Source organism: Fundulus heteroclitus, chromosome 15, assembly GCF_011125445.2.
Source record: "Fundulus heteroclitus isolate FHET01 chromosome 15, MU-UCD_Fhet_4.1, whole genome shotgun sequence".
NCBI classification, from domain to species: Eukaryota; Metazoa; Chordata; class Actinopteri; order Cyprinodontiformes; family Fundulidae; genus Fundulus; species Fundulus heteroclitus.
The window spans coordinates 24,050,884-24,074,340 of record NC_046375.1 but is presented as its reverse complement, the minus strand read 5'-3'; the positions used below and the strand labels follow the sequence as shown (position 1 = coordinate 24,074,340).

General features: G+C 40.6%; 2 protein-coding genes across 3 annotated transcripts; one reads left to right on the top strand and one right to left on the bottom strand.

Moving 5' to 3' along the window:
* Nucleotides 1-3,069: 3,069 nt before the first annotated feature.
* stmn4 (stathmin-like 4) lies at nt 3,070-21,873 on the top strand. Its single transcript, XM_021310233.2, has 6 exons — nt 3,070-3,177; nt 9,871-9,933; nt 10,138-10,233; nt 10,413-10,618; nt 17,656-17,847; nt 20,548-21,873. The coding sequence occupies exons 2-6, from the start codon at nt 9,921-9,923 to the stop codon at nt 20,605-20,607; spliced, it is 567 nt and encodes a 188-aa protein (XP_021165908.2). The 5' UTR covers nt 3,070-3,177; nt 9,871-9,920; the 3' UTR covers nt 20,608-21,873.
* Nucleotides 13,028-14,611, bottom strand: LOC118566245 (rootletin-like). Of its 2 annotated transcripts, none has more exons than XM_036147699.1 (2): nt 14,574-14,611; nt 13,028-14,489 (listed from the first exon to the last, which is right to left on the bottom strand). In XM_036147699.1, exon 2 carries the CDS (start codon nt 14,481-14,483, stop codon nt 13,140-13,142), a length of 1,344 nt encoding a protein of 447 aa, XP_036003592.1. In that variant the 5' UTR covers nt 14,484-14,489; nt 14,574-14,611; the 3' UTR covers nt 13,028-13,139. The 2 variants fall into 2 exon arrangements, with proteins under 2 accessions (XP_036003592.1, XP_036003593.1); XM_036147700.1 differs by having other exon boundaries at nt 13,028-14,079; nt 14,110-14,605.
* Nucleotides 21,874-23,457: the final 1,584 nt, after the last annotated feature.

Here is a 23,457-nt window from a genome sequence, read left to right as displayed (position 1 = left end):
TATTAAAGCCATGATGAAATAATTGATGTCAGATTTAATTCTGACCACACAGCCACAAAGGAGTGTTTTAGCTGGGACGGCCTCTCTCTCAGCAGGATGCCCACTGTAAACCACACCCCACAGACAAAAGGTCAGAGCACTTCTGACCAGACTTCTCGCAGACTGCTCCTTCCTGGGTCAAAGGAGGAGACAGGCTAGCTTGAGAACAGCAAGCACTATGTGGGCCTCAAGGCCCCAAAAGCCCACAAAGCGCACAGAACAGATGTTCTGTGAAACTCATCTGCCTGCCTCAATGGAGTGACAAAAGGGGGGAGGAAATCCTCTGCGGAGAGGAGCACCTAACCGAATCTGAAGATTCATCACCCAGATCGAAGCTAAGTTGCACTCTGACTTTAGCGCAACCAGCCACGAAGTACAGAATGCCGAAAGAGCTTATTTTTGTCAGCTGTTGCAGGAAAGCCAAACCGAGACGACGCGGATTGGTCGCCTTCCCTCACCAGACAAGCTGAGAGATCAGGGACTGCAGAGCCTCCGACCAGACCGATCCCAACCGCGTGTCAGCTCATGGCCGGGTCTGCTGCTGCTAAGCCACTAGCCCGCTGCTGAAGGAACAATGGTTCCCCTTTTACTGCCTTCCTTGGATGACCAAAGTGGACTGAACTCACGCGAGGCACCGACAGGTGGGACATTAATGTTTGTTATCCGGCCCACTCATTATGACTAAAAATAAAGCTGAAGTCTATAAAGTTAATGCCGAAAATCCGCTTGCCAAAATGCTATTAGCTTCTGGTAATTTCCGGTTCCAGTTTTTCTACAAAAGCCTGTTCCAAGAATAAAGCTTGATCGTTTTGCTCCGCCGTCGTTCAATAGTGCTATGAGCCTTATTCCCGCATTAATATTGAATATTAATGTTGATTTAAATGCGTTTTGGTAACTTTAAGAGTAACCGATTTTAGCAACGGATCGCTGCAGCGCCCCCGGAGGTAAAATTGCATTAATAAGATCGGCCGTTCCTAAAGTAATCATTTTACTGAGCAAATCAGTCTTTAGAATGTTATTTACTCAAAATAATGTTGTGGTTAACTTGGGATTTGCATTGTGAATGGATTGGAACACATACCAAATGTTGTTCTGAATTAGTGAAGCTAATTTAACCTCAATTCACATTCTTTAAGATGAACTCTGGTTCTTAAAGTCAAACAAAATGTTATTTCATCAAATAACGTTTCGTTTACTCAGGATTCGCAATGCGAATGGATTGAAAACATGCCAAATGTTGTTCTAAATTAGTTAAGCTAATTTAACTCCATTCAATGCCCTTTGGATCAGATATGCAGGATATACGGGATTCACTGAATTATTCTGATTATGATCAACCACTTTGTTTTGTCTTTTATTTGTTTTTGCATGTAAATAGTTCCTTAGCTACTTAGCTGTTTTGCTTAGTAGTTTAGTTAAGTTTCAATAGCCTAGTAGAGAGGATTTGTTAATCGAAATATAGTGGTAATTCAGATAAACAGCATTATATAGTTATGTTCTCTGGATGTTCATTCTATTTCTGTTATTAAATTAAATTCTTAAACTTGAAGAAGTTGTCACTCCTTTATTCTATGTGTGTGCAGAGTTTGCTGTTAAAAGATCGCTACTGCTTGAATTCATCCCTTTCAACCATTTGTCCTGATACTGATTAAGAGCTGATCATCTATTACATGTGATCAACACAAGAGCTTAAATGAGAAGTGGAAGAAGAGGGCCATGTGGTTTTTACATTATTTTGTAAATCATTTGAAAAGCATGGTGTGCATTGCAGTTCATCAACCTTTACTCTGATACCCCTAAATATAATCCAGTACAACAAAGGAGCTGTGATATAAAATGTGACCCCAATTAAACTTGCATCACACTATGTGTTAAAACCTCAGTCCCACATAACTCTGAAAAGGCCAGCATCATGCTATTGGGATTCTTGTTTTTTGTTCTTTAGCAGTGATACAAAAGCTGATTAGAGTTGGTGGGAAGATAATTTCATCTTAATACAGGGCAATCCTGCCAAAAATCCCGTTGGAGGCTACAAAAGACTTGAGACTGGGAGTTAAAGTTGACCTTCCAGCTGGACGACTGTCATCATAGTGTCAGAGCTACAATGAAATGGTTTAATCCAAGCATTCTAATGAGTTAGAATGGTCTAGTCAAAGTCTAAACTAAAATACAATTAAGAATCTGTGAAGAGCCATGAACAATGGTGCCCACAAATGCTCTCCTTATAACTGACTGAGTTTAGGGTCTCTTACAAACACAAATGGGGGAAACTTTCAGTCTCTAGATCTGCAAAGCTGGCAGACACACACACCAAAGGACTTGCAGCTGTTATTACAGGGTAAGGAGGTTGCACAAAGTATTCTCTCAGAGAGGCTGAATAAAAACACGCGGCACACTTTTCATTTGAGTTTCATTTGAAATTTATGAATGGTTTTAAACCATAAATAAAAAATACTAAAGACTAAAGAAAATAAACAACCACGTTACCTGCTGTTGTTAAAGTATTTTATAATGAACTCAGATTTTGGTTATAGTTTCATTTAATTCAGTATGAAAAATTGTGTCTCATAAACATTTCAAAAGGATTTCCATTCTTTCCTTTATTTACCATCTGCACCTAAATAATTTATGTCTTCACATGCCTTCAACCTCAGTCTCCTGCTGAGACAGACACAAGCATGCGCCTACGAGCTAACACACACACACACACACACACACACACACACACACACACACACACACACACACACACACACACACACACACACACACACACCGCTCCTTACTGATTCCTCACACTATCAATGTTCTGCTCAGCATACACACATGTGCACACATGCACAGTCCCACCCTCCTGCACCATGCAATAAAACACTGACTCCAACACCCACCCTGCGGTACAACACAAAGAGCCGACGACCCTCCCTCCGCTAACTTCCTCCCTGCTCCCATTGGCCGAGAGGCCTGGATGCTGGCAGTATCGCCCACCAATGAGGCGTCTCTAAGGTGATGTCATGAAGGCAGCATTGCTGCTGTTGCTGATGCTGTTGCCCGGCGCCTGCATCCACAGAGCCATACGCGGGTAACCACAGTCAGTCATCCACCTCCAGCAGCAGAGACCGCAGGAACAGAAGGGGGGTAAGTCTGCGGCGCACAGCTGCACACGTCTGTCTCAGCTGGATCAGGGTTCTTGTAGTTAAATTGGATATATAACTGAGACTGCGCGTTTTTGAGTGTGATGCTGGGGTGTAGGGGGAAGAGATTCATGATGCGGTGGGAGTCAGGAGCGGAGAAGGTAAGAAAGGGAAAGAACACGACTAAATGCTGCCGCTTGTTGTTGATCCTGCAAAACGCAGCCTCCAGGGAGGAGATTGGGGGTTGAAGGATGAGGGAGGGCCGTGTGTGCTGAGATGAAGTGTGCCAAAGACATAAAGGGGAGAGATGGTAGAAACAGTGAAAAGTTCAGAATTGTCCAGTACTTTATTCTCAGTAATAATCTGAAATGTGTGCAATAATCTTCATTATTATTATTTATCCAAAATACCTTAATGCAAGTAAAAAAGTAAGAAAAAGTCCCATTTGGTTTTATGAAAATGCATCATATTGTATTTGGATGAAAGTTTCTTGATATTAAGACCATGTGGATACTTCTCAAGTTAAGACACCCAATAATATAATCAAAATCATAAAGAATTTGTCCTGCCAGGTCTTGGACAGTGTCTGGATTTGTCCTTACAGCAATATGATATCTTATCTAGTATTAGTTGGATTTAAAATAAAGTAGAAAACAAACTGGAAAGAAAACAGACCGGTTTTTGAAGATGAAGGTTCAGGATTCACACTTAAGAATTGTAAGGGCTGAGTTGGAGACAGGCAACTGGAATATTTCTTCTCTTGTTTCTTTTGAAATAGTTTTTTTTTTGTTCAAATAAAATCTCAGTAAGAATTATCAAAACAACTCTAAAGTTATTTTTAGGATATTAAACATTTTCTGCCATCTCAAAGTCACAACTGAACATCCACAAAGATAGCCTGCAGAAAAATGTCAATGACCTCCATGCATGCGATATTATCAGCTGTGAGGCTGCAGTCCACATTTGGATGTGATGGGTGTGGTGTTGTCTTACAAGACACTTTCACGCAACAGATGAATGCTGATGTGTGTTACCATAGTTTCAGTCAGTGATGTTGGTTGAGGCACGTGTTTTTTTGTTCAGATGCTCTTATATTTTGGGTTGAGGGAAAGCTTTTCAGAGTAGTAATGGCATAGTGAAAAACCCCGCCCGTCTTCTCCATTGTTTTAAACAGTTAACTGAATTTGTTATGTGATATGTTGAACTTTAACATGTCACATATTAAGACCATATTTGCTTTAGTTTTTATTTGCATGCATCTTCGGGTTGGAAAATCAGACATTTTTAAAAAATCTGGATTGCATCCTGACACAAAAAATGTCCTTAATGTAATAATGTTACAACAGAATTTACTGTGATAAAGCTGTAAGGAAAACTCCCATTTGCATGGCCTCCAAGTTCCCCATTGTGTTTCTGTGTAAGCTACTCTCTTCCTCTGTGCCATCAGCGCCACACAGAGCGCATTCACCATTCACTCCAGCCGGAAGCAGGGCATTGATCTGCAACCTGGGTGGTTTCACAGGATCGGATGCAGTTGCGTGCGTGTGTGTGTGTGTGTGTGTGTGTGTGTGCATTCCAATAGTGCTGCAAAGCTCCACATTTACTGCTTGATTAGTATGTGAACACGGGGCTGTCCTTGTGAATGTCCGTCCCTCTGGGAGCCATGACAGACAGGTCATGTAAGGGTGTGCCATGCAGCATTTCAGCTCTCCTTCTCGGCGGTGTGTTTCTAGAACGCGTCTCTGTCTTCTATTAAGCTTTTTTATTTTCAAGGTAATGTATTTTGTTCAGCATAAATGGCGGAGGCAGAACAAAATAGCTATAGCCTGACTTGATTAGCCCTTCTGGGTTAGCAAACTGAGATCAGGTAACTGAGAAGCATGCTAGTAGGTGTTGAAGTGAATAGTTTGGGTCAGACCTGTGAAGGATTTTCCACAATAAGTATGTTTTACTGACAGGGCCTGGCCAAGAGACTGATGCGTGGGCCTGCCTACAGCTGAGCCTGTCCCCACTTAACACCAAACTCTCTAACATTGTCAATACCTGATTGCACTTTTAACAGATGTTTTTTTTTTTGGTACCTAATAAACTAATATTTGATTAATTAAAACTCAGCAACCTGTTCTTCACAGTTTTCATTGAATAAATACTTTAGATCCCATGTTTTGGAAGTTGAGGGCTGTAGATTAATTGTGGATTTCAGGAATGTGGGCTTTTCCTATTTAGATTTATTTTTTTTTATGAGAATCAGTTCATTTGAAAAATACTTTAATAATACCAAATGGAAATTATATCAAGGTATTAAATAAAATACCTTTTGTTTAGATTTGATCCGTCCTTGTATTTTCCAGCTTTAGATTATCAAATGTAGTCCAGAAAACTGAAGTAACCCTTTAGTTTTGCACCATTCAAAAGCACCTTAGCGGATGCTAGTTGTAGCATCAGTGGTGGCTCACAGTTAGCCAGTTGCAGCTTTCTTAAAGTGGTAACAAAGCCCTCATTCATTTCTTGAACCGAACACACAAAAGGCTGCCAGATCAATGATTTAAAAGTGATGGAGTCTGTTTGATATTTTTCGGGGAGCAGGAACGTAGGAGCCTCAGACATGAATAAAAAGGGTTTCAAGCTCCGTCCCTGGGGCTCATAATAATAGCTTGCAAATTTCACCAGATGTGTCACATGCTGATATCCAAGGGTTAATACTAACAAGCTGCTCTTTGATTAAAAAATAATATGGCATCTTCATTTTGCTAGATCACATGGTATCTGTGAGCTATTTACATAAAGTTTCAGTGTGTGAAATGTGATCCACAGCACATACACAAGCTGCAGAAATTATCAAGCTTACAGAAATAGACAGTGGACATAACCATGAGGATTGTCCACAGCTTAATTGTCAATTATCCCGGATAATAAATAGATGTACATTTTTTTATATCATTTTCTTAATGAGTTTTATAATTCAACGAGTCAATGAAAACTAAGTATATGGCCATTCACAATGAAGTCTTAAAGGGGCCTAATCACTTATTTTGACAGTAAAAGAAAACACAAAACTATAAAATATAAATTTTCCAATCAAGCAATGTATGCCAATCATTCATCCGGATAGTGTTTACTTGCCTTTTTTAAGTCTGAAAAGAAATTAGCATCTGGTACGATCAGCAGACAAACGTTGTTGTGTCGGCAATATCATGGAACTACAGGAATCTAAAAGGTTGGGGTTACATTTTTATTGCACCTCCGCTGGACATTGCCATCTCATTCACAGCGGTCAAATGGTCTTGTTTAAGTAAATATATAGAAAAGTGTTTAGGTTACAAACAAATAAAGCAAAACCGAAGTGTAAAACACAGAAATAAAATATAATAAGCCAACAGGGTGTGATCATTTAATCGAAAAACCTTTGCATGCAACTCGAGAGAGCTACTGGCATGGAAATTTATAATGTATAAGGTTCCAATCCGAAACTGCTCTAATTATAGCTCCTAGCTCCTGCCCCTAGTTCCTATTTTTTGACCTTTTAAGATATTTACTATAAAATCAACCTAAATCATTCTCATTTGTCACCTGGGATGGAAATAACATTCCCTATAAACAATTGGTCCTCTCCATCAATAATGTCTTAGTCTTGTTTTTCTCCTTTCAAAACCAGAGGTACAATCCGGAACTACTTCGGTTCACTGTAGCCCGTGTTTACTTCCGGGTTCGCGAGACAATCATATGAAAGTTCCCAGGGTTCCTAAAACAGTGCGGCATTCTGTATTTTTTTTAAAAGAGCAGCAGCCTAATAACATGGAAGCCAGTAAGAGACGCAGAACCAAATGCATCATATACCTATCCTGTGCAAGTAAAAATTCACAACAGCAACACTGTTTAAAAACGGCATATTAGATTTTTGTGATTGGCAAGCTGTTGTGCCAATCTGAGCCACAAGGTGTCAGGACAGCTCCTTTAACTTCTGTGAGGTGGGCTGTGCTTTTATGTCATAAAAGGAATCCCAAAGGATTGTGGGATTCCTTATAGCTCCTTAGCGCTGGTAAGGGACATCGCGACATTCCTACGATAAAGTAGCTGTGTGGGCAAGAATACTGGCTCCTTTCCCACCTCCTTCTTATTCGGGTGGTCCCATAGTACATGACTAGGCCCCTTTAAGTTCAATGTAAGGGATGAGAAATGCTCTTGTAGGCCCCCTGCTGGCCTGGAGTGTAGAAGCTTATTTTTCTTATACCTCACATCTGCTCTGTTTTTATCTGAAAACCGACAGGTTTAGCTTAGCATAAATGCTTCTACTGCTGCTCTTCCTACTGTAGCAAAAAGGGCCTTTAAAACACTTGATCTTATATCTGAACTTGCTCAAATAGGAAAGAAATGTATGGTGAAACTCAAGTTTACCTATTTAATTGGCACTTTCCATTAACCATAGTTCTAACACTGAACCATGTCTTTCATCAAGCCTTGACTAAAAACTTTTACAACCCAACCATGATGTTGCCGGTTAAATGTGATTTCAAATTTTCTCTTGTTTTAGCAAATAATCCCCCCAGTTGAACAACTTTCTTGGACCAGCTGGGCTCTTGGCGAACACAGTCCATAGCAGGTGTTTGATGAGATTAGGCTCATATCAGGAAACGCCGGAGTGTCTACCTATGGTGGAAAGAGTCAAATAAAGTTAATTATTTTCTGTGCTGAGATTCAGACTCTCCTGCATAACTGCAAAATAGAAACGCTTCTGTGCAAATTATATTAGCTTCATAATTTCAAGCAAACTTCATTACTGTGTGCACTCACCCAAGAAAAGAGAAGGTATGAGTGAAATGGCTAGATTTGTCATATTATCATGGCAGATTTTTATCTAATAATTCTTGTCTTTTTTTTAAATATTCAAAAAGAAACAAGAGAAAAAGCTTGAAAGAGATAGATTTATATTTTCCATCAGATGTCCAAGTGTGGATGGCACCATCTGACATTTTCAACAACAGAGTAACAGGAGGCGGTTATGAAATCTAATCAGACAATTAGATGCTTTGCTGCCTCTTTGTCTTGCTGCACAATTGTTTTGAAATTAATGAAAAATTTAATAGACTTAAAGTTTGTTTTCATTTTCTCTGGCTGCCTCTTGCCATCACAAAGAAGTGTTCATGCCAGACTGCAGCATGGTTTAAGGCTTTGAGGTACTTTTATGCAGGTAGGGAAGCAGTCTGATGGTATACATTGTTATTTATCTCATCCTCTTACTTACGGGCATCTTCAGACCTACAGATTCATCTTCTACTTGTCTCATGACTGTGATTCATTGATTCAGAACGCAGCAGGCTGGGAAGACAACATGCCCCCCTTACTCCTCGAAATGTGTTTCACCTGCTGTTAGTTTAATGGGATGTTGGGCCTATACTGTGAAGACGGACGGGCGTGGAGCGTTCAGCACTGGATCAAGGGAAAGCGCAAAACAAGATTAGTTAAAACAAAAGAATTTCCTTAAAACACAATGCTTGACAGTCTTCCCAAAAAATTGTCATCTTCAGACATTAACTACCGTAATTTTCCAAATTATTGACTATTAAATAAACTCCTGCACCCTCTTGTATCAGCTCCCAATCACTACACTGCCTTCCAAACAAATGTAGTATTTAGTTCAAAGTTATCATATTCCTCTCTTATGAAGCCTTGAAAAATCTGGCTCGTTGCTGATTACCAGAATCAAAATGTACTGAGATTTTGGAAAAGTTGCAGTTTCAAATTCGCTTACATTTGCCATCATACTGTTCCTAAGGTTTAAAGTCTTTTTACTATGATGCCAGAGAAAGTGTGGGAGCGATCAGAGTTTTCTCCTGCTAAATAGAGCATTAAGTGGCTTGACACATTCCCTGTTCCTCACGAGTTGCTGCGTAATGCAAGCCAGCTGGTTGAAATAATGCTTGCACCTGTGGTGGAAAAATATATATATATTAGCTTTTAACGTTGAAAGCTTTTCAAGTAAAATCTCAGCTTTTAACTTTGAAAAATTGCTGCTTTTCTGTTTTTAAAGGTTACTTCAGATTATGTTAAACATTTTGGTTGTGCAGGTACTGTAAAACTATGAAACTTTGATATTTCTACTCAAGCTTTTAATTACCTTGATAATCTCATACATGCCAGTGACTAGTATAGAACATTTGTGTGAAGTTTTAATTCCTGCTTCTCCAGCCAACACCTTGGATTTTATGATAGTGTGTTGCACACAGGACCCCTCTCATCCTTATTTCCTTTTCAGACTATTTTACGAGTCCAAATGAGTCGTTGCTTTCAGAAATGCTAAAATAGTTTCTTTTAGCCTCTGTGACATATTTCTGGGGAGATTTTTTTTGTGTCACAGTGAGCGGGACGCACTCGTTAGCTTTTCGCTGATTAATTTCATCGCACTACTGCAGCATGGCTTTCAACGACATAAAGATGTTCATTTCCATTCAGGTGTTTTCATAGTATTATCAGGTTGTAGAAAACTGTGGTATATGCTGTAACATGCAAAACCAACTGGTAGCTGTTTGAGGACAACCTAAAACCTAAAGCTGAAGAAAAGCACCAGAACAATGCGGACTGCAGAGCTTTAAAGGGTCTGAGTTTTTACAGACCCTCAGTAGTATTCATTGTGTGACCTTTTTGAAGTTGCTTCATTAAAGCCTCCCCGTGTCTCTGTGTCTGCATGTGTCCTCTGCAGAGTGAGAAGGAGCTTCGGTTTCCCTGGAGAGTTACATCCGCAGTGACAAGATGACTCTGGCAGGTAAATGCGGTCGCAGCAGGAACTCCTTTCACCTCACCGCTCCCCCACAGTCATTGTAGTCACTGCTCAGAGCTGGAGATATGCAGTCAGCGGCAATGACTAATCGGTGCCACTGCAAAGGAGCACCATGTCATCACTTCTTTAAATGCTTGCTCATGATCCAGTTCAATTAAGCCAATGTGGTGTGTGCATCTGTGTCCTCAGCCTATAAAGAGAAGGTCAAAGAGCTCCCCCTGGTGTCTCTGTTCTGCTCCTGCCTGAAACCACAGACTGCAGAAAACACCACTTACAAAGCAGAAGGTACGGGTCATGTGTTTCATGCTAATCTGCAGAGAAACAGTAAAATTGTATGTTTTTTTATTGTTGTTGTTTTTATCTAATACACATGATCCAGTTTTGGTAGATCAACCAGAACCCAAAAGATGTATCCAGAAATGTCTCTATCAATGGTCCTAACACAATGTGATCAAACACCAAAGATGCCGTGGACCTGGGCTGGTGTGTCATGAAAGACGTGGAGGTGATAGAGCTGAACAAGCGGACATCGGGCCAGGCCTTTGAGGTCATCCTCAAGCCTCCATCCTTTGATGGCCTGCCAGAGCTCAACACCTCCATGCCGCAGCGCCGCGACCCGTCCCTGGAGGAGATCCAAAAGAAGCTGGAGGCTGCCGAGGAGAGACGAAAGGTGAGGGGCAGAGGGGATGCCATCATAGCTGTCTAAAACCATTCTGTTAGCAGGTTATGACCTTTGCGTGTCTAACCTGCAGTCAACAGATTGTTTTTTTCCTCTTTATGTAGCCATGTGGCCGAAACATTTTGAGGGAGTCAGCATAACACACTAGAAAGGGAAGAAAAACACTTTATGACAATATTTACCTTTTTAGGTGATGATAAGAATAATTTGGTTAGATGACATTTGGGATTCCTAACATCCTCATTTTTTCAGTGATTATGAAAAGTAAAGTGTTATTTGACAAAGTATTTAATGGACATTAAAATAAAATTATATTTGATTGTTTTCTAATAGAAGCTTGTAATTGAAGCCATGTGATGCTCACTGATTCAGACATGCAACAAACGTGATCCAGTTCATCACATCAGAACATTTTAACTGCTGAAGTTGAACTTTTGTTTTTCTCAAATTTCCACATGTAATGTGAAACGTCACCCAGCAAACGTTTAAACTGCTGTGACATCTCTTCACATGTGTGAGTGGGAAATTTGGGGTCAGCCATCAGGACCCTGTATCTAATATAGGCTCTTATTCTGAAGTAAGAAAGGAAGTTGTTTTTTATTGCCCTATTGTGTTTACTGAGTCCAATAAGACTGCTTGTCGGACTAGTTGAATATTTTTTTGCATATAAGCATAGAAGGAAAGAGTGAAATGCCTTGACTGTTCAAACCTGAACTATATTCAATTTTGTTTATATAGCGCCAATTCATGACAAATGTCATTTCAAGGCACTTTCCAAAGTCAAATTTAATCAAATCATACAGATTGGTCAAAAAGTTTCCTATGTAAGGAAACCCAGCAAATTGCATCAAGTCTTGACAAGCAGCATTCACTCCTGGGGAACCGTAGAGCCACAGGGAGAGTCGTCTGCATTGTCCATGGCTTTGCAGCAATCCCTCATACTGAGCAAGCATGAAGCGACAGTGGAAAGAAAAAATCCCCTTTAACAGGGAGGAAAACCTCCAGCAGAATCAGAACCAAGCTCAGTGTGAACGCTCATCTGCCTCGACCGACTGGGTGTTAGAGGAGACAGAGCAGAGACACAACAAGAGAGACAAAAAAGCACAGAAGCACACATTGATCCAGGAATCCTTTCTATGTTATGTGGTAATAAACGCCAGACCAGGTGTACCTACTATGAAGAGAAAAAAATGACAGAGAACAAAAAGGTAAAAGATTAAATAACAACAAGCAATGCAAATTGGAGAACTCAGTAGGAGAACTCAGCAGAGTGAGAGAAATAGGCCCTGATGTCCTCCAGCAGCCTAAGTCTATAGCAGCATAACTATAGAGATAGCTCAGGGTAACATGAACCACTCTAACTATAAGCTTTGTCAAAAAGGAAAGTTTTAAGCCTTGTTCTCTGTTAGGAACATACGGGTTGTTGTAGCCTCCCAAAGAATAAATATTTGGGAGGCTCAGTAGCTGTGAAGTGTTAATCATTTGAATTTTTCTGAAATCATTGCAACATACCATAAATATGTTTCTAGCAGAATCCCTACAATTCTGCTAGAAATCTCACTGAACAGTCTAGTTAAAATCTCCACTACTCTCTATCCTAGACACTTTCATACCTCCACATGTATATCATCAGGACCAACTGCCTTTTCACTCTTCATCCTTTCCAAAGCCTTTCTGGCTACATTTTTATTATTCTTTTCTACTTTCTGGTTCACAATGGTCACTTCTTCTACTCTTCCTTCTCTCTTATTTTTCTCAACCATCAACTCTTCCCCCTTACTCTCACACTTGTTGCACCTGTCAGTACATTTCCATGTCAATTCTTGATCATTCTAATCTGCTGAACATCCTTCCCCTCTCTGCTTCTCTATCTCACCAACCTGTAAAAATCTTCTAAATATGTTCTATTAATTAATCTTAAAAAATTAAGTCAATTCAAGTTTATTTGTATAGCACATTTCAGCAGCAAGGCATTTCAAAGTGCTTTACGTCATGAAAACATAAAAACATCATAAACACATCGAAGCAGTCACAGTTTGTTAGATCAGGACCAAACATTCAATTGTATCAAGTGAAAACATCAATACACATCAAATATGTTGGTCAATGGTCCCTTTATTACGGGCTAAAAAACAGCTTTATTAACAAAGGTTTTGTTCAGATGCTCTTCCTGACACAACCCTCTGCATTTATCCGGGCTTGGGACCGGCCCAAAAAGGACACAGGACACTGTGGCCACCTTTGAGGCTGCATTAGTGTGTTGGTTAGCTAAACTAGTAATTATAAAAAGTACAAAATGTCATATAAAAGATTAAAACTAAATACAAAATCATTTTTTTTTTATTGTTATTTGTTTAGAGTTCTTTTTTTGTTTTTCTTGTTTTCTGTTTTCTAGATTTCCTTGTATTTGTTTTATTTACAGATTGTGACATATATTTACATATTTACATGAGAACACACTTGGAGTCAGGAATGTGATCCAGTGCTTCTGATAGCCTGGAGGCCTGTTTGCCTACTGGCCTCTATAAGGAGGACGTCTCCTATTTTCATGGGAGCCTCCGTTTTTATGGTGGCCTGCATGTGGGTACAGGCCTGGGTTTGCACTGAAGCCTCTGTTAGTATTCTGTCTCCTGTATTCATGCTGGAAGCCTCTAACCTCATGAACAGCCCTGTTTCTCTGAGGCCCTGTTTGCCTGGGTGCCTCTGTTTGTTTGGAGACCTCAGTTTTCATGGAGGCTTTAGTTTGTGTGGCGGCCTCTGTTTGTGAGGAAACTTTAGGATGTTGGTTTTTCAAAGCAAGGTTTAACTCTACGGTCAGTTCTCCAACCTGACTCTTCAGAGATGTGATTGTTTCCTGCTGTTCTTTGAATCTGGAGGCTTCTTGATAGTTACTCCTCAGCTGATCCTCATATTTGGCTCTCAGCTGCTGTTCTGCTACCAAAGCCTCTGCTAGCCTCTCACTGTTCAAGGCATTTTTTTCTGCCTGCCTCCTAAAAAACTGAAGCTCATTCAGAACGCTCTCATGGACCGTAACTTTGGGAATGCGTGGAAATCTTGATGCACCTGCAGTCTGCGGTGCAGCAAGTGTTTCCTGCTTCTCCACTTTCTCTTCACATTTCAATCTCATGTGGCGTTCATGTTCTAAACTTTTTTCCAGTTCTTGGATCTGTTCCAGCTGTGCTTTGCAGTCAACCTGAAACTTGATTCTTCGTTCTCTCTCCTCGTGAAGATCAAAGACCTTACCTTGCAGCTCCTGTTTAAGATCGTCCACCTGCTGCGTGAGATCACTGATACGTTTGATTGCCTGTTCAATGTCCAACGAGGGAGGGATCACCGTAACAGCTGAGGCGTGTTCAGGCATCTTGTCACTCTTAAAGTACTGGGGGTGACGAGCCTCAGAGCTTCCAGTGGCCTGGGAATGCCTTGGTTTTCTCTTGTGGGCTTGTGAGTTGGAAGCCACGCAGTAAACTGGGGCCTGGATGTGTGGCCGCTCTGCTTGTTGGCATCGGCCCTGGAAATGCTTAGATTGGTGGTATGAGTGAGGTGCCTGAGAGGAAGTAAAGGCACTGAGGTCTTTCCTTGGTTTCTCTGACCTTGGAGATGGCTGGATATCTTCTGAGTTGAGAGAGCCAGAGTCAGCAGAGGAAGATGAATCCTGCTGAACCTCCACTGAAGGAGGAGTCTCAGATTCAGCAGAGGGACCAGATTCCCCTTGGATCTCTGTACCATCTCCTGGCTGGGTGGGATGCAGCTCACTGGTACCGTCACTGCCATCTTCCATAGGGAAGATGATTGCATCGTAGTCGACTTGGATGTCGAGGTCGACCATGTCTACCCATGAAAGCGTTTGCTCCATGTCTAACTTTCTGTAAATCAGATATAGTCGCTTCTCTGAAAGGCGTCTGATATCTGAGATGGAATTCTCGCTGTTTGGCTAAGATTCGAACGTGCTCTCTCAAAGGTGTACTGTCGCGATGAAGGTCGGGAACAGTGAAGGAAAAACCAGCTTGGTGTTCAGTAGTAGTTAAGATTCTGTTGATGTCATAGTGATGTCATCAGCTGTGATGTCATAGAACACTGTGATGCTAAACATTCTAATGGAACATTCTATGTGCAAAATGACACAGAGCAGAAGACAGAATAAACTTTATTATGGTTTAAACAATATATTTCTAGGTAATGTCAGTTTAGTTGTTTTTTATTTTACTGAGTAGAATAAACCTTTTAAAGAGGGAGTTGAGGACTTCCATTAACTCAGTCTTATATTTCTAAAGGTCTCATCTTTTCAATATTTCAGCTATATAATTAAATCCCAGATGAAAGTTAAATTTATAAAACATTTTGTTCATGAACCTCATTACCCTGAAGTCTGGCTCATGTCTTGACAACCGTTAGGCGGCAGAAGAGACACAGTTCTTCTGGTCCTGACATCCAGAAGAGTCCAGTTTCTCTCTTTGACACAGGTACCCTGCTGAAACTGTGCAAGGCCAAAAGTTCACTGTCCAACAAATTATTAATTGGTCAAATAAATGTGTACATATAAATATGATAATTTCAATTAATACATGGCATAAATATATTTTTCCATGATAACATAAATAATGTAATAATTTATAAAATGCACTAATAAAATTTTTTATTAAGAAATTGTTTCATCAAACTGAATTAATAATATATTTAAAGTGTAAAGTGATGTAAATAATTCAGTGTTTTTTTTTTAATATTCAAAGTTTTGTGTTGCATGCATCCATCATCCTTTTAACCTGCTTAATCCACCCAGGATTGCCTAACCTCAACAGGGGAGTGCAAGGACGGAGATTGTTCTCACCAAATAAAGATTGGGTTTCATATATGCCATGTTTCATATTTTCATTTGTTTACATTAAGTGCACAAAAAAACATCTAGAATTCTGATAAGAATGGAAAACAAATCACACTTTAACACAGAGTTGCGCTTTTAAAAGGTTTATTGTGAGGGAATAATAGTGGTGGGTGAGGCAAACAAGGGTAACCAGACTTGAAACAGATGAGTTATGGCAGACGATGCAGGCAGGCAGGGATGAGCAGGGGACCAGCAGATGGAGGTAAAGACAGACCAGAACAGACGATGTGAACCGGGGAACCACCAGAACGGGCTGCTGGAGCTCACTGGGAAACAGGCAGAACTGCAGCATGCAGACAAAGGCAACATTTATCAGAAGAGTCCAGCTGGCTGAGCACATAGGAATGGGTAGAAGAATCGAGATAAGCTGCAATCAGATCAGACGAGAAGAGAAGAAACATTCTGCCAAGGATGAGTTGGCTGAGGCAGGTATATGTAGGCAGGTGAACAGGTGAGCACAGTTGGATGTAATTACTGGCAGCAGGTGGAGTTGATGATGGGCTAATTGACTGGGGACTGAGCTGATTGGATAGTGGCTGGTGGCTGAGAAGTGACAGGCTGAAAGAAAAAGTCCAGAAAAGTCCAAAGGCAAAAACAAAGGAAAACCCAAATCATGACAGTTCAAGTCTTTCTAGGGGAAAAGTGTGATCAACTGTATCAAACGCAGCACTGAGATCTATTCTGATCTATACTGAACAGAGCTTGTTTAAACCAGTGTTTTTCAAAGTTGAGGCCACCAGGGGGCCCTAGGGGGAGCTAAGAAAATTGGAGGGAAACTGAGAAAAAAAAGAAAAACTAAAAATCAATATTTTTTATCATTATAATAAAATATAATTTTGTTATGTTTTGAATCATTATTAAAACATATAACTTGTGAGTCTGGCTTTTCAACTTTGAAGGTATTCAAAACGAAACATAGACCACATTTAACTCTTGGACGATTATGTGGGTAAGGCACTGACATATGCCCATAAGCCCATTCCTCCCACTACACACATACATATTTGATTTCTTTTGTTCTGCTCTTATCATCAACAAGTTGTTGAAGTTGGTTATTCAGTGAGAATATTATACAGGTGTAAAAAAATGGTAGCTAAATTCTGAGTCTAAACAAACGTAAGGATTATTAAATAGTAAATGAAAGTCTGAAAAACGTTCCAAAAGTAGATTTTTCTTTACAAATTCTGCAGCACTGTTCTTAAAAGTCCCTGGCTATAATCTAATGCTGTTTAATGGAACAATGGAAAAGTTTGGGAACCGTTGGTTTAAACCACAGCTTGATATTTATGAAATGTTCATGTTTTTTTTTAACACAAAAAACAAATTCAATGCTATTATGCATTCTGATGACCCTAGATTAATACATGTATGAAATATTAGTAGTCTGACCTATTCTACGCTGATAACAGACCCCTTGAAACACACAAACAGACAATGGGGACTTGCTGTTTCCTAAAAGTGTTGTTAATATCTCATCTTGTCTTGTTGTGTATCGTCTTGCCTCATTTTAAATAGGAGCGTCATTGTTAGACAGCAACCTACAATGGTTGTTGCGGTAAATAACTATCAAGTTATTGGTGGAAACCCCTCTAATGCAGAAATGGTGGTCCTTTAAAGGTCTGCTGTGATATTTTGGAGTCAGAAGTTGTTCTCACAAGGTCTGATATTGTTTTGGCAAAGCTGTGATTTAGCTGGCAGCTCCAACACTAGTCTCTGTTTCATCCAAGGGGAGACACTAGGAGAATCATATGCTGCAAGCAAGAAGCGTATTAGTCACAACGTTTCAACAGAACCCCACCTAAAACGAAACTGAACTGTCCCTTTAACTTTGGCCAGTTGGATTTGAATCAGACAGCTGTGCGGGAGTAAACAGAGAGCAGAGAGAGAGCATGGGTGGGGTTCAGAAGAGGGGCACGAAAATACAGAGATAATAATGTAAGGACACAAACACAGTGCTTCATTCCCCCGAGAGGATGAAGAAGACATTCTTGTCTATCAACAGAACGATTTGGTTTGCAGGTTGCTTCAGGGCAAGACAAAAGAACCATACGAATCTAATCAAAACCTTAAAAGAAATGCAGAAAGCAGAAGCAACAAACAAGGAAAAAAAAGAGAAATCTCTGTAAATTCCTCTGTCTCCTCCCAGATCCAGGAAGCTGAGCTGCTGAAGCACTTGGCAGAGAAGAGAGAGCACGAGCGTGAGGTGATCCAGAAGGCCTTTGAGGAGAACAACAACTTCATCAAGAATGCTAAGGAGAAGCTGGAGCAGAAGATGGAGGCGAACAAGGAGAACAGGGAGGCCCTTCTGGCGGCCATGTTGGAGAGGCTGCAGGAGAAGGTACGTCATCGCTGGCCTTGGCCTGAAACAGTAAAAATACTTCCAGAGTCGAGCCCCTAACTGACAATCTGCATCTCATTTATGAAGACATTTCTTCCTAGTGCAACAGAAAGAATCAGTTGGGAAGCATTCTTGGCAGATTGATCAAGAGAAAGGAAACAAGATCACTGCAGGGTCGGCTCAGTCATGATTGCCACCGATTGTTTCCAATAAAAATTGGGCTGTTGTTCAAATTTTACCAGGGTTATATGTTCTCTGGAGCTTCATCCAGAGCATTTTTTTCTTCCTTGTTAAAATATAAGCCGACATTTTACAATCACATATCCTCTGATGATAGCATTCCAGCAGCTGCTGCTCAGACTAACTGAGTTTCTAGTGAAAAGGCTGCTTAATATTTCCTAAATCGTTTTCTTCTCAAGCTTTTCAACCATAAGTTGGATCTTATCCCCACCCTCTAATTCTGAGAGTAGCTTATCTTAATCTCTGACACTTCAAAAAAGTTTCAAAATATGTCTGAAAAAAATTCAGACATATTTGTTTCTGGACTTAACCAACAAATCCAACTTACCACATAAAGAATGTTTGACTTGAAGAAGGTTGTCCCTCACCTTTTCCAGTCCTTTTGCTAAACTACATGTTTTTATATTAATAACGTTAACATTAAACAAATACCCACAATTACGTCAAGGGCCCGCTCACCACTTGTTAACAAAGAAAAACCTCTAACACCCACAGCCGTGTGGTTTTGAGAGCTGTGGGAAAGTGCTGAGTTGGCCTAAATGACTAAGCAGTCATCACAGATATCTGGCTGCAGCAGCTCTGATCAACACTGATTGTTACTCAAAGTCTGAACTCAGGGCCACAAAAGAGGCCCCTTATCCATTTTTCTTTTCTTTGGTCAGTTTGACGTCTGAGAAGCAGCCTTTACAAAGAAAAACTCCCCTCCAAATGAGACGAGACGCGAGGTTACGTTTCTGTAAACACGCTGACAGCTCACTTTCTGCCTGCAGACTTATGTTCCACCGCAGAGGTCCGAGTGCTTCAGTGCCACTTCACTGTGTTTTACTGAAATATAACAACGATACGTCAATAAAATATGTCATACAGATAAATACAATGTGGCATGTTTATGTATTCAGCCCCGCGTACTCCAGCTGCAAGTGTTTGGGGCAGGTTAGGATTGGACTGTACCACTTTAACACGTGAATATGCACCGATCACAGCTCTGACTGAATGTTTAGAGTCACATTCCTTCTGAAATGTGACCTGCTTAAGAAGTGCATGATGCTTCCACTGCCGTGTTTCACTAAGGGAATGGCGAGTTCAGGGTTACGCAAATGTTGAGTTGCTTCTACACATACCATCATCCCTGTTGGGGGAGTGGTGGCCTAGTGGTTAGAGAGCAGGGCGCTTGCTTCCGGGAGAGGATGCAAGGTTCCTGGTTTGACTGCCACTCTGGGTCCCTGAGCAAGACCCTTAAGCCCCAGAATGTTCCCCAGGCCCTGCCCAGTCACAGCTAAGGGATGGCTTAGATGCAGAGGATGAGTTTCATTGGAATTTATGTTGGAGTGACAATAAGAATGATTATTATGTAGCACAGACAGGTCCAGTCATCTTCCAGATGTTTCCTGTGTCCTCTACATGGCTTGTGAAAAACTGCAAATGCGGCGTCTTGTGGCTTTCAGTCAACAATGGCTTTGTGGAGTGTATGGCCAATAGTAGTTGTCCTGTGGACAGATTCACTCACCACAGCAGTGGATCTCTGCACCTCTTCCAGAGTAACCAGGGGCCTCGTGGCTTCTTCTCTGATTAATGTTCTCCTTACCCAGCCTGGCAGTTTAAGTGCTCTGTCATGTCTCGTTAGGTATGCAGCTATGTCTTACTTTTTTCCATTTTCAGAAGATGACTTCTTCTGTGAGATGTTCAAAGCTTGGGTGTGGTTTTAGAACCTAACCCTGCTTTAAAGTTCTCCACCTCCTCCTCCCTGATCTGCCTGCTGGGTTCCTTGGTCTTCATGATGCTGGTTATTCTTTAATGTGCTCTAACAGACCTCTGAGGCCAGAAACGGAAAAGCTGCATTTATACTGAGATTAAATCACACGCAGACAGACTATATTTACTAATTAAAGGGGCTGACTACAAATGATTGCTAAAGTTAATGAAATGCACACAGGCAGCCTTCTTTAACTATGGACCTCACTTCTGAGAGCAAATGTTCCTTTTTGTTTTTGTTTTTTTTGGTTAGGGTATTAGAGTAAAAGGGTGGTTGAATACAAATGTAAGGCACACTTTTTTTTAGATTTTGTACTGTAAAACATTTGGAAAATGTTATATTATCCTTCTGCTTGCCAATTATCCACTACTTTGTGTTGGTCGATCACAGAGAATCACAATAAATTCCTTGAAGTTTGACTCTGTGACGTGACCATATGTGAAAAAGGTGAATCAGGAATAAATGTTTCTCCTTATACCATTCATTTTTTTAAATTATTCAGAGCCTTGATCCATAGTCATCAACGTTAGATGAGGTATTTAATAAAATGTTTTTCCTCAGGTGACTTTGGGGGCCCGTTTTTATCCTCACAGACGGCCGCCGTCTTCCCTCCCCCTGCCGCGCCCGGACTCGTTCATGCGAATGAATTCATGAATGTTAATGACTTTCATGTTTCCTCTCGCTCTGTGTCTGTGTTTGTCTGGCAGGATAAACACGCAGAGGAAGTGAGGAAGAACAAGGAAATGAAGGAGGAGGCGTGCCGATAGACCCGACAGAGCCAGAGGAGAGAGACAAAAGTGGAGGGAATCAAGGCAGCGGTGGGGGGGGGGGGAGAAGGAAAAAGACAAAAAAAAGGACTTAACAGCGACTTGAATGAGCTTAAAAGAAAAGCTTTTAACTTTAACGTGTGCTGTGAGACTTAAACGCTGTACAAAGTTTAGCCAATGCTTGATGTAGATTTCTTTCGTTCTCTAAGGTAAACTGGATGATGGCAGGCTGGTGGGGTGGGCGACTGGACACAATCAAGTATTCAACACCTATGATGTCTTCTTTGTTGCAGGGCGAAAGAAACAACAAGCTATAGCTCTTTCTTCTTCATTGTTTCTGTGAGAAAGCAATGCATTTAAATACCTGAGTTAAACTTAAACGCCGGGTTTAAATTCTCTCATCACCGAATGTTAGTTTGGCAGCAACACAGACAGACTCAAATAGTTTCCAATAAGACTACAACTCTGGAACATGCAGCTTTAATTTCAACTGTTAGCTCGGTAAACATGAATAATGTTCTGCGAACAGGACTTGAAGGACGAAGAAGAAAAAAAAACACAGCCTTGTTCTACCACAATGAAAAGAGAGCCAAACGGCGTTTTGTGGTTAGGAGTCACCCAGAATTTCAAGAGTTTGTAATGAATGTTTTTGCTTTTGTTTCTTCCAACAGTGTTTGTGGATTAAGGGGTAAAAAAAAAAAAAAGGATTAAAAAGTGAAAGGTTTGTCTGATGTGTTTTGCCATTTTCAGGCTTCTGAGAAACTTTAGTTGTAGGGTAGCACTGGATATTCATTTGAGATTTAGAGCACTGACTGCACTCTTTTGTCATCAAGCACAACTCAAAAGCACATATGCATACCAGAGTTATCACATACAGTGAAGTAAACCTGAACCAGGAAGACGCGAAGAGGCGGTCGGCCTCGGTTCACTATCTGTTCCGATTCTACGGGTTGGATGGCTGAGCAGCAGGCTCTGTCCGCTTGGCCTGTGCCGCTGTGCTCGGATTGTTTCTTTGTCATTTGGAAGGGAACTAAAACCGAAACGAATGTGCAGAAAGCTGAAATGTGCCCGAACATTTGAGTCATACTGACTTTATCCTGGCTTGATTTAAAACGTCTAAATGTTTGTACTGTAACTGGAGGAAGGGGGGGGGGGGGGGGGGGGGGGGGGTTGGACTTGCTGTAACTGTGTGTTGCTGTGTATCTCAAAGGGTGGACTGATTGTATTTATTTGGCATGATTAGTAAAGAAAAACAGCTGAACTGAACTCCTAGTTTGGTCATTTCATTTCTCTATTAACTATACTCTTCTCGCTGATTAGTTTTAATTTATGACAGATGAACTCCAAAAATATTACAAAATAACAAAAATATTATTTTTCATAGATCACTGCAAGAAATCTGAGATTACATCAAGCACAACCAGTATTCGCTACATTTAATAACTTCAGGTATTTCTTGAAACTAAGTGCATGTTGTGAAATGGTGCTTAGACAAACAACAAATTTTATCAGAAACGGCTGCAATGTCATAATAGGGAAAAAAATAAATCAAGTAAGACTGCAGAGAAGTTTTTACTTCTACTATGAACAATGATGAATCTGTTCTGATATTGTCACCGAAATTACAATGAAATGAAATCGAACAAAATATAACAAAACATACACACATAAAATACACTGAAGAACATGCTGTCTTTATAACCTGTTATTACAAGTAGAGCATGGAGAACAACATAAAACATAAAAATAACAATATTAAAACATAAAATCCTAGTTCTACTGCTGGGCAAAACGAGAAAGACAATTTTGTGCTTTTTATATCCGTTACCTTATTAAGTGCTATCAGGGAACATGAAATTCCTTGTAACATTTGAAAGCAGCAACATTTCATGAGCTGTTTCTATTTAAAGACATACTATGCAACATTTTTTATTTAATTAATGTGTTCCATACCGTTTTGGATGATTAAATGAGTCATTTCAGGTCGAACAAAGGTTTTCTCAGCCGCCCTGGTGGTCTGTAGGGGAAATACCGTACTTGCAATAGTGTACCGCGAGCGAGCTATTTTTAGAAACGTAACGTCACGATGACGTCACATCACGTGGTACGCAGTGGGGCAAACTTTTGAAACCCGCCGCTGCTTTGCTTTAAAAGAGACATGCGTTAGCCTAGGTTTTACTCGGTAAACGACTGCTTTTTCCAAATCTAAGACCATGGTTTTTAAACATTGTTGCTATGGAACGTGCAACAGCGACTCGAGGTACGCTGATCGGCCGCATATGAAGGATGTTTTCTTCAAGACTGCTAAGGAGAAATGTATGCGCTGGGTACACCGGGGCGGTCGGCCTACACAACAGTTCAACCCGGAAAAAGTTACTAAATTCACCTACATATGTAGCAAGCATTTTGTCGGAGGAAAGGGCACAACCGAAGAACATCCTGACCCAATTCCAGCGACATCAGGTAGTAAACAGGTAAGAGTATTTTGGTGGCCGACATGTTAATAATGAAGCGCCTGCTACCATGATAGCATATAGGCTATCATGGTAGCAGGCGCTAACATGATACCCTGCTACCAGGATAGCTTACTCAAAAACATTTCAAATGAGACAAACATTAAACATATACCGATCCCTGGACGGTGATTACAAACAAAAAAAAAACGTCCGACGACGCCATGAACGCCGCACAGGAAAAAAAAAACAAAGCTTACCGTTCGATCTACTCGGCCCGTTTTCCGGTCTTTTTAAGCCCTCGACACTCAAGCCATCGTTTGAGCTGAAGGTTGGTGTGTTCTTCGACAGTGTGACCAGTAAACCGTACGCCTGGGACATCGTCTTGGGAAAGTTT